The sequence below is a fragment of the Arachis ipaensis genome, chromosome B09 (genome assembly GCF_000816755.2).
Source record: "Arachis ipaensis cultivar K30076 chromosome B09, Araip1.1, whole genome shotgun sequence".
In the NCBI taxonomy this organism is placed as follows: domain Eukaryota; kingdom Viridiplantae; phylum Streptophyta; class Magnoliopsida; order Fabales; family Fabaceae; genus Arachis; species Arachis ipaensis.
The window spans coordinates 26088930-26101006 of NC_029793.2; the positions used below are offsets into that span (position 1 = coordinate 26088930).

Here is a 12077-nt window from a genome sequence, read left to right on the forward strand (position 1 = left end):
AACTATATGATTATTGTCCACTTGATCAAAAGTAAATAAGCCTTTCAAAATAGTTACAAATCAAATTCCACTAATTCTATCATTATACAATAAAACTGATAAAAGTGCAAGAAGATAGCTTATGAAAGCAGGAAACATGAAAATTCAAGCATTGAACCCTCACTGGTAATGTATGTACGCTCTAATCTCTAGTGTATAGGGTAATCACTCTATTCTTCTCTAGTCATGTTTTCTAACTTTTGTTTTTCTCCTAACCAATCAACAACAGTTAATATACCAATGCAAACATCATGAGGTCTTTTCAGGGTTGTAATGGGGCCAAGGTGCAGGTAAGGGTGTACATATGGCTAAGTGAGCTTTATAAATTGAATCTTTAATTAACCTAAGCTCTCACCTAATATACATATATTCTATATACTTTTAAATTCATGCCTAGCTACCCATAATTCCCTTTTTCAACCCATACTCATGTTTCAACTTTGTATAGCTCCCCATGTCACTTGACGGAGCCAGCCGTGTTTCATTGCGCGGTGGTCGAAATGGTATAGCGTTAACATGAGATATTCGAGCACCGTTGCCGGAATGCGGAGGTAGAGGCTCTTTAGCACGCCGCTGTGCACTTGAAGTATTTACTCCCGTATCCTTCGTTCCATCTGTGTACTAAAAACAAAGTAGTTAGTACATCAACCAATTTTTTCCAGTATTCCCACAAATTATATTGAATAAAGTCTATCCTAAAAGGCAAATCAACATTTGAGATAAGTGTTGCATTACTTAACTCACCAGAAGTGTGGGTTTGACTATCAGGGGCAGCAATAGTTCTGGCTGCAGTACTAATGGTGTAGCGAAGTTTTCTAGGCATTTGATTAATCCTTTACACAACATACGGTCATTACACAACATAAGGTCATTACACTCAGGAATACTACTTAAAAATAAGATAGAAAAAAATGTCACATAACTCTTATGTGAATCATCTATACTCCTATAAATGTAACGAACAAATAAGTTTTATTTTTTTCTATTATAAGTATTTTTTTATTATTATATAATGCATACAAACTACAAAGTCACATATTTTTATTTAGAATAGAAGTTGAAAATTAAAGTTAGATGATATTAGTACTTTTTTGCTTAACAAAATTAAAATAAAGTAAAAAAAAATAAAGATGAAAACTAAAAAACTAGATAGCTCTAGAAGAGAAAAATGTTAAATTTTTTGTTATTATATATGGGAACAATGATTTATTTTTTATTATATTTATTTTTGTACCAAATAACAAGAAGGTTAAATATTATGTCTAGTTTTTATTACTTATTTTACTTATAAACAGTTGTTTAAATTAGACTTTATAGTTAATGAGTCATGTTTTCGTCCAACAAAAAAATTGTTATGAAGTCATTTTCAATTTGAGGTAATGACCAAATCAGTACTCGAAAGATTCAAACGCTGACATTTTGGTACCTCACTATTGTTATTGACAAAATGATCCTTAAAAGATTTTAAAATTTGACAAGCGTACCCACAAGTTCGCCGGAGCACATCTCCGGCAGGTACAGTGCTGACATGGCCACTACATTTTGATGACATGGCAACCCCCCCCTCCACCCTACTTCTTCCTTTCTTCCTTTCCAACGCACTTCTCCTTCTCCTTCCCCCTCCCCTTCCTGAATGCACTCTCCCTTTCCCCCCTCCTCAATCCAAAATCTCCCTTTTTGAACCCTAATCCCCCTTCCCTTGCCCCTTTGAATTCTAATCCCCTTCTCAACACAGTGTCTCACACACTCTTAACTCACTCTCCCCCAAAACAGCAGTGGAGTTCAACATTCTCAATCTTACAGAGCTAGTGTCATGGACACCGCACTGTTGCCATCTCATCATCGGATCTTCTGCATCCGCCAGTGTCATCTATCTCCTTCATGACATTGCGTTGTCTGTGCGTCTTCACCACTGTCGTCTTCACTGCTTGTATCTGCTTGTTGCTAGCCCCCGGTAGCTGCCATGCCTCCTCGGTCTGGGTTCCATCTTGGCTCCATCGTGTCGTGTCCCTCTGTGTCTGGTGTTCTTCTTCTATTCTTGCTTTGGTGGTGTTGTATTAAGTTTTATTTTATTTTATTTTATTTTGATTATTGTATATGAATTTGTTTATTTTCTCTGAATTTTATTGTTATTAATTTTTTTGAATGATAATTTAACCTAAAAATTTGGAACAATTCATGATTTGGGGCAACTCTGTTGATGTTGAGGTTGTTGTTGCTGTGAATGGTGGTGTTGAGGGAGGGAGAGGGGAGTGTGAGTTGGGGAAGGGGGAGTGGTAGAGATTATTGTTGCTATTGATATTAAGGACTACGAGTGGTGGAGTTGAGGGAGGGAGGGGTAGTGTGCGTTGGAGAGGGAGAGTGGTGGAGGTTGTTGTTGTTGTTGATGTTAAAGTTATTGTTGCTGTGAATGGTGGTGTTGAGGGAGAAAGGGAAAGTGTACGTTGGGGAGGGGGTTGTGATACAGCGGAGACTACGATGAGGGAGAAGTGTGCGTTGGGGATGGGGGCTGCGACAGGAGGGAGAGGGAAAGGGAGGGAGTGTGCGTTGAGGAGGGAACTTTGGGGGTGGTTTGCCAAGTCACCGAAACACAGTGGCCACATCAGCATTGTGCTTGCCGGAAATTTACTCCGGTAAGCTCAGGAGCATGCTTGTCAAATTTTAAAATCTTTTAAGAATCATTTTGTCAATAACAATAGTGAGATACCAAAATATCAGCGTTTGAATCTTTCGGATACTGATTTGGTCATTACCTCTTTCAATTTTTTTAACAGGAGTACATCCATTATATCATGATTTTAATAAGGTTTAATTATTCTGTTGGTCCCTATAGTTTCGTGAAATTTTCAATTAGGTCCCTATACTTTTTTTCTTTTTAATTGGGTCCCTGCACTAAATTTTTTTTTCAATTAAGTCCCTCTTAGTAGTAATTGGCTTAATTTTATAGGGATCCAACTAAAAAAAAAGAATTGGTATAGGGACCTAAATAAAAGAAAAAAAATGTGTAGGGACCCAATTAAAAAAAAATTTTGGTGCAAGGACTCAATTAAAAGGAAATAAAGTATAAAGACTTAATTGAAAATTTCGCAAAACTGTAGGGACCAACAGAGTAATTAAACCATTTAATAATTAATGTAAAATTTAAAAAATTAAATAAATTTATATTTATTTTGATTACATTCAAGAGTGAATTATATGTATTCCTATGGTCAAGAAATAGACTTAATTTCTCCTATAATAAATAGTTTTTTAATCTTCTAATTTATAAAAAAGTCTCATTTTTTATTTATCCATCGTAAAAGTAAAAAATTAAAAACTAATGTTAATACTTTTTTATTAACATAACTAAAATAAAACATAAAAATAAATCTTGAATAAAAATAAAAATACATAAATTTTGAATCCCAAATTATAAAAAGGTTATAAGATAAAAAAAATTACGTAAATATAATTTTTCTAAGGTACTCCATGAATGAACTTAGATGAATGACTATTATATGTAAAATGAATCCTAATATATTGTAACAAAAATTATTTTGTGTAAATTTTAGAGTCATATTATAACTGTAATTATGTGGCATCTTTTTTTTTATATTAGTTTTATATTCTACGTTTTACTATACATTTTATTATAAATTTTAATGTTTTTAGTTGCGCACGTATTTTACCATACATCTTACGTTTTACTACATTTCTTGTTTATAGTTATTTTTTAGCAACAAAAACCAAAAATTTAATGCGTATGCTGTTTTAAACTCAAACTATTTTTTAGATGCATATGAAACACAGTTAATTTTAATTTAATTGACACATTTGAAACACAATTAGCTCCTTGTATTGAATATAATTTAATATTATAACCATACATTTTAACTCCAAGTAGAACTGTATTTGTTATATCATGCGGATAAAATACCCTAAGATACTTAACATTATTTTAGTGTTGAACAAGTTGTATCATATTAATTATTAAACCATATCTTTGGTGTATGATAGATATGGACAAAACCTGGATTCTTAAGCTACGAGATAGCATAGAATATAGACTTTGCATTTACAAATGCATCGTCAGATGACATGATAAAGTGTCCATGTCCTCAATGTGGATTTTAATTTATGCAAACAAGAGAGGATGCGTACGACCACCTGTTGATAAAGTCCTTTCCCCTTGGATATACTTTGTGGTTGTGTCATGCTGAGAAACCAGCTGAAGATAGCTCTATTTGCACACCGATAGTTAAAAAACTTACAACCGAGGTGAATCCATATTTTCAAATGGTGCACGAGACATTTAACTTCACAATGCCTCATGGAAGTGAGGAGACTGCAACAGGTGAACCTGTAGAAGACGATGATCTGGAGTTGCCGTACTTGTACGATGGTCCAAGTCACGAGGCACATGATTTTACCGATCTTCTTACGGATGGAGCGGAGGAATTATATCCAGGCTGCTCGAAATACTCAAAGTTGTCTTTCCTAGTGAAACTTTATCATATTAAGTATATGTGCGGTGTGAGTGATAAGGCTATGTCGATGATTCTGGACTTATTGCGGGATGCATTTGAGCAAGCCAAACTCCCGTCCACATTGTATGAAGCCAAAAAAACTATCCGAAAGTTAGGGATTGAATACAAAAAGATAGATGCATACCCGAATGATTGCATGTTATATCGGGGTGATGATGGGGATGCGACCAAATGCAAGTAGTGTGGGACTTCACGATGGAAGCAAAAGAAGCGAAAGGGTTCCGTTACAAAACTCAAAATACCTGTCAGGAAAAATGGAAAGCCTCTCCCAGCAAAGACTCTCTGTTACTTTCCTCTTATACCACAACTGCAACGGTTATTCATGTGTAGCAAAACTTCAACTGACATGTTATGGCATAAAGAGGCTGATAATAATGATGGGTACTTGGGGCATCCAAGGGACGTTGAAGCATGGAAAGAATTTGATGCAAAGTATCCATTTTTTTCTAACGATCTGCGCAGTGTTCGTTTAGCTTTAGCTAGTGACGGATTTAATCCTTTCGAAAATATGAGTACGAAGTATTCTATTTGGCCTGTGATTCTTATTCCGTACAATCTTCTTCCATGGCTTTGCATGAAATAGGCATCTTTTATACTATCTATGATTATTCCCAGTTTTAAAATGTTGGGTAATGGCATAGATGTTTATTTGGAGCCCTTGGTAGATGAGTTGAAGCAACTCTGGGATGGCGTTGAAACTTATGATGCTAATAAAAGGACAACTTTCAAGATGCATGCGGCGCTAATGTTGACTATTAGCGGTTTTCCAGGGTTGAAAAATTTATCTGGCTGGAACACGTACAGTGGGTTAGCATGTCCCACGTGTAATGTGGATGCTAAGGCTCAGCGACTAACATTCAGTCAAAAACGGTATTACATGGGCCATCGTTACTTCTTGAATCAGGGCCATAAATATAGACTAGACCGGAATAGATTTGACGGACAAGCTGAAAGCAGAGATCCACCAAAGAAGTATTATGGAATAGATGTCTTAAGGCAATAGTCTAACATGCAAATTTCATTTGGGAAGAACTCAACTTTGACAGCCAAAAGAAGACACATTAGTGAAGATGCAGATCAAGATGACTCGTATTGAAAAAATAGGAGTGTGTTCTTTGAACTCCCATACTGGAAGGATCACATGTTACGTCATAACCTTGACGTGATGCATATAGAGAAAAATATTTGTGACAATGTGGTCTTCACTATCTTAAACGATAGCGTCAAATCAAAAGACAATCTTAAAGCTCACAAAGATTTACAAACCATGGGCATAAGACCTGAATTGTGGCCGGACGAAGATGGTAAATATCCTTCAGCAATCTTCACAATGTCGAATCCATAGAAGGATGTATTCCTGAAGACTCTACAGAACGTGGTCTTTCCAGATGGTTACTCGAGCAATATTGCTCGTTATGTTGACATCCGATAGCGCAAGTTGTATGGGTTGAAAAGTCACGACAGCCACATTCTAATGGAACAATTACTTCCGATTTTGGTGAAGAATGCATTGCCGAGTCCGGTGTCGACTGTGATTGCAAATTTGTCTTCATTTTTCTGAGAACTCTGTTGGAAAGCTATAAATTCTATGCAGCTTGGTGGCCTTCTGAATCATGTTGTGCAAACTCTATGTCAGATGAAAATGATCTTTCTTCCATCATTCTTCACTGTCATGGTTCACCTTACGGTGCATCTCGTTGATGAACTAAAACTTGGTGGCCCGGTACATTATCGGTGGATGTATCCAATAGAAAGGTTAGCTTGCTACTAAGCGCCTTTAATACATTTATTTTGTCTCATTACGTATATACTAAGTGTTGTGTCCTATTTATGTAAAAGGTATCTAGGACGATTGAAGCAACATGTGCGTAATAAGGCACAAGCAGAAGGCTCAATTGCGGAGAGCTATTTATCTGAGAAGATTTTGATATTCTGTTCCAGATATTTGGATAATATTGAAACTAGAATCAACCGACCAGCGTGACTTGATGATCAACCTGTTGATATTACAAACAATACAGGAAAAACTATGTCCCCAGAAATTGGAAAAGCTTCAGGGGCTGTTTCACATTTTGGACTGACCCCGATGGAAAATGATCAGGCACATCGTCATGTGCTAGTCAATTGCGAGGCCGTCGTTCCATTTATTGAGTTAGTATGCAGAGTACACTTTTTAAGTACGATTATAACCCATTTCAAACACTCAGTCGTTGGACTAATTTCTTGTTGTGTCATAAAGTACATTTAGGGCAGAAACGAAGGGAAAATTACGGCATCAAACAAGGTCGCAATCTAAGATAGACCGTGTTGTGCATGCAGAATTTTCTCACTGGTTCAAGTATGAGGTTGGTAGAAATTTAACCTGACCAACTTATTTATGCCCTAGAATTATAATTTACGAATTCCAATGTTTTATACGAATGAACTTTAATTTATGGTGCTAGGTTCCAATGGACAGTATGATGAGCGGATAATTTATACGCTTTTTGGCATTGTTTTTAGTATGTTTTTAGTAGAATCTGGTTACTTTTAGGGATGTTTCCAAAACCAGAGTTGAACGCCAGAAATGGATCAAAACCTGGCGTTCAACTCCACAAATGGCCTCTGCACGTGTAAAGTTAGAGCTCAGCCCAAGCACACACCAAGTGGGCCCCGGAAGTAAATTTATGCATCAATTACTTACTCATGTAAACCCTAGTAGCTAGTTTATTATAAATAGGACCTTTTACTATTGTATTAGACATCTTTGGACGCCTGGTTCTTAGATCAAAGGGGCTGGCCATCTCGGCCATGCCTGGACTTTCACTTATGTAATTTTAACGGTAGAGTTTCTACACTCCATAGATTAAGGTGTAGAGCTCTGCTGTTCCTCAAAGGTTAATGCAAAGTACTACTGTTTTCTATTCAATTCATCTTATTTCGCTTCTAAGATATTCATTCGTACTTCAATCTGAATGTGATGAACGTGACAATCATCATCATTCCCTATGAACGCGTGCCTGACAACCACTTCCGTTCTACCTTCGACTGAATGAGTATCTCTTAGATTTCCTAATCAGAATCTTCGTGGCGTAAGCTAGAATGATGGCGGCATTCAAGAGAATCCGGAAAGTCTAAACCTTGTCTGTGGTATTCTGAGTAGGATTCAATGATTGAATGACTGTGACGAGCTCCAAACTCGCGATTGCAGGGCGTTAGTGACAGACGCAAAAGGATAGTAAATCCTATTCCAGCATGATCGAGAACCGACAGATGAATAGCCGTGCCGTGACAGGGTGCGTTGATCATTTTCACTGAGAGGATAAGATGAAGTCATTGACAAAGGTGATGCCTCCAGACGATTAGCCGTGCCGTGACAGGGCATTGGATCATTTTCCTGAGAGATGACTGAAAGTAGCCGTTGACAATGGTGATGTATCACATAAAGCCAGCCATGAAAAGGAGTAAGACTGATTGGATGAAGATAGCAAGAAAGCAGAGGTTCAGAGGAACGAAAAGCATCTCCATTAGCTTATCTGAAATTCCTACCAATGATTTACATAAGTATTTCTATCCCTATTTTATTAATTACTTTCGAAAACTCCATTATTACTTTATATCTGCCTAACTGAGATTTACAAGGTGACCATAGCTTGCTTCATACCAACAATCTCCGTGGGATTCGACCCTTACTCACGTAAGGTATTACTTGGACGACCCAGTGCACTTGCTGGTTAGTTGTATCGAAGTTGTGACATATTATGAATGTGTAATCACGATTACGCGTACCAAGTTGCTCACGTGCCAGGAATATTTTGAGCCTGGACATCACAATTTCGTGTACCAAGTTTTTGGCGCCGTTGCCGGGGATTGTTCGAGTTTGGACAACTGACGGTTCATCTTGTTGCTCAGATTAGGTAATTTTCTTTTTGTTTTCTCTTTAAAAAATTTTCAAAAATCTTTCAAAAATTTTTCTTTTGTTTTCGAAAAAAAAATATTTTAAAAGAATGATCAATTTTTTTGAGTCTTGAGTCATGTTATAAGTTTGGTGTCAATTGCATGTGCATCTTGCATTTTTCGAAAATTTCATGCATTCATAGTATTCTTCATGATCTTCAAAGTTGTTCTTGGTAAGTCTTCTTGTTTGATCTTGATGATTTTTTGTTTTGTGTTGTATGGTGTTTTTCATATGCATTCTTGAATTCTTAGTGTCTAAGCATTAAAGAATTCTAAGTTTGGTGTCTTGCATGTTTTCTTTGCATTAAAAATTTTTCAAAATTGTGTCTATGATGTTCATCTTGACATTCATAGTGTTCTTAGTGTTCATCTTGACATTCATAGCATTCTTGCATGCATTCATTGTTTTGATCTAAAAATTTCATGCATTGCATCATTTTAGTGTTTTTCTCTCTCATCATTAAAAATTCAAAAACCAAAAAAATATCTTTTCCTTTTTTCTCTCATCAAATTCGAACATTTGAGTTGACTTTTTCAAAAATTTTTAAAATCAAGTTGTTTCTTATGAGTCAAATCAAATTTTCAATTTGAAAATCTTATCTTTTTCAATATCTTTTTCAAAAATCAAATCTTTTTCAAAATTCTTAGTTATTTTCGAAAATTCCAAAAATATTTTTCAAAAATCTTTTTCTTATTTTTATATCAAATTTTCGAAAATAACATAATCAATTAATGTTTTGATTCAAAAATTTGAAGTTTGTTACTTGCTTGTTAAGAAAGATTCAAACTTTAAGTTCTAGAATCATATCTTGTGATTTCTTATGAATCAAGTCATTAATTGAGATTTTAAAAATCAAATCTTTTTCAAAACTAATTTCTAAAATATCTTCTTATCTTATCTTTTTCAAAAATCTAATTTCAAAATATCTTTTCTAACTTCCTAACTTCTCATCTTTTCAAAATTTGTTTCAACTAACTAACTAACTTTTTGTTTGTTTCTTATCTTTTTCAAAACTACCTAACTAACTCTCTCTCTCTAATTTTCGAAAATATCTCCCCCCTTTTTCAAAAATTTCTTTTTTATTAACTAATTATTTTTTTTTATTTTTATTTGAATTTTCAAAAAAAAAAAGAAAAAAAAATTTACTAACCTTTTTCAAAAACTATTCTCAAAAATCACTAACTCTTTTTCAAAAATTGTTTTCGAAAATTCACTTCCCCCTCTCATCTTCTTCTATTTGTTTATTGATATACTAACATCTTTCCTTCAACTCACCAAAAATCCGAACCCCCTCTCTCTCTGAGTTCATATTTTCTTTTCTTCTTTTCTTCTACTCACATAAGGGAACCTCTATGCTTGGGCAAAAAGGATCCCTATTATTATTATTTTCCTGTGCCCTCTTCTTTGTCATATGAGCAGGAGCAAGGACAAGAATATTCTTATTGAGACAGATCCAGAACCTGAAAGGACTCTGAAGAGAAAATTAAGAGAAGCTAAATTACAACTATCCAGCAAGCACCTGTCAGGAATTTTCGAACAAGAAAAGGAGATGGCAGCCGAAAATAATAATAATGTAAGGAAGATGCTTGGTGACTTTACTGCACCTAATTCCAATTTACATGGAAGAAGCATCTCCATTCCTGCCATTGGAGCAAACAACTTTGAGCTGAAACCTCAATTAGTTTCTCTGATGCAGCAGAACTACAAGTTTCATGGACTTCCATCTGAAGATCCTTTCAGTTCTTAACTGAATTCTTGCAGATATGTGATACTGTTAAGACTAATGGAGTAGATCCTGAAGTCTACAGGCTCATGCTTTTCCCTTTTGCTGTAAGAGACAGAGCTAGATTATGGTTGGATTCTCAACCCAAAGCATGGAGAGGAAGCTTGAAAAGCTTCTCTCAAAGCAGAGTCAAACAAAGCCCCCATAGTCAAACTCTAAGTTTGGTGTTGGGAGGCCACAACCAAACTCTAAGTTTGGTGTTGAACTCCCATATCCAAACTCTAAGTTTGGTGTTGGAGAGTCTCAACAATGCTCTGAACATCTGTGAGGCTCCATGAGAGCCCACTGTCAAGCTATTGACATTAAAGAAGCGCTTGTTGGGAGGCAACCCAATGTTTATTTATCTAACTCTATTATTTTTGTTTTTCATGTTTTATTAGGTTCATGATCATGTGGAATCACAAAATAAATATAAAAATTAAAAACAGAATCAAAAACAGCAGAAGAAAAATCACACCCTGGAGGAGCATCTGTCTGGCGTTCAGCGCCAGAACAGAGCATGGTTCTGGCGCTGAACGCCCAAAATGGGCAGCTTCTGGGCGCTGAACGCTAGAACAGGCATGGTTCTGGCGTTCAACGTCAGAAATGGCAGCAAATGGGCGTTGAACGCCCAAAATGGGCACCAACCTGGCGCTGAACGCCCAGAGTTGTGTGCAAGGGTATTTTGCATGCCTAAATTGGTGCAGGGATGTAAATGCCTTGACACCTCAAGATCTGTGGACACCACAGGATCATCTCAGGATCTGTGAATTCCACAGGATCCCCACCCACCTCACCCTCTCTCTCTCCATTCATGATCATCCCTTCTGTTTTCCATTCACCACTCACATCCATACACACATCCCTCCATCTCCTCCATATCTTCTTCTTCTTCTATTCTTTCTTCTTTTGCTCGAGGACGAGCAACATTCTAAGTTTGGTGTGGTAAAAGCATAGCTTTTTTTTGGTTTTCCATAACCATTAATGGCACCTAAGGCTAGAGAAACCTCAAAGAGGAAAGGGAAGGCAAGTGCTTTCACCTCTGAGCCATGGGAGATGGAAAGATTCATCTCTAAAGCTCATCACTAAGAAAAGGATGGAGCAAACAAGAGAGCTCATTCATGGAGCTCAAGAGGCGCAGGAAGCTCATCACCATGAGATCCTGGAGATGCCTCGAATGCACTTTCCTCCACAAAATTATGGGGAACAACTAAGGGTGGAACATCAAGAGCACTCCATCATCCTTCATGAAATAAAAGAAGATCAAAAAGCAATGAGGGAGGAGCAACAAAAACAAGGAAGAGACATAGAAGAGCTCAAGGACATCATTGGTTCCTCAAGAAGGAAACGCCACCATCACTAAGGTGGACTCATTCCTTGTTCTTATTTCTTCTGTTTTTCGTTTTCTATGATATGTGCTTATCTATGTTCGTGTCTTCATTACATGATCATCAAGAGATCCTGGAGATGCCTCGAATGCACTTTCCTCCACAAAATTATGGGGAACAACTAAGGGTGGAACATCAAGAGCACTCCATCATCCTTCATGAAATAAAAGAAGATCAAAAAGCAATGAGGGAGGAGCAACAAAAACAAGGAAGAGACATAGAAGAGCTCAAGGACATCATTGGTTCCTCAAGAAGGAAACGCCACCATCACTAAGGTGGACTCATTCCTTGTTCTTATTTCTTCTGTTTTTCGTTTTCTATGATATGTGCTTATCTATGTTCGTGTCTTCATTACATGATCATCAGTAGTTAGTAACTTTGTCTTAAAGTTATGAATGTCCTATGAATCCATCACCTCTCTTAAA

The 12077-nt window shown here is 36.4% G+C and overlaps 1 protein-coding gene across 1 annotated transcript; it reads left to right on the forward strand.

Moving 5' to 3' along the window:
* On the forward strand, positions 4342-6549 carry LOC107615240. Its single transcript, XM_016317338.1, has 7 exons — positions 4342-4742; positions 4896-5028; positions 5149-5561; positions 5670-5869; positions 5998-6110; positions 6202-6320; positions 6405-6549. The coding sequence occupies exons 1-7, from the start codon at positions 4342-4344 to the stop codon at positions 6547-6549; spliced, it is 1524 nt and encodes a 507-aa protein (XP_016172824.1).

Coding starts and splice junctions, on each gene's coding strand:
- LOC107615240 (XM_016317338.1), top strand. CDS start 4,342: ATGCCTCATGGAAGTGAGGAGACTGCAACAGGTGAACCTGTAGAAGAC. Junction 4,743..4,895: donor GGGGATGCGACCAAATGCAA/GTAGTGTGGGAC, acceptor ATTCATGTGTAG/CAAAACTTCAACTGACATGT. Junction 6,111..6,201: donor TCGACTGTGATTGCAAATTT/GTCTTCATTTTT, acceptor ACTCTATGTCAG/ATGAAAATGATCTTTCTTCC.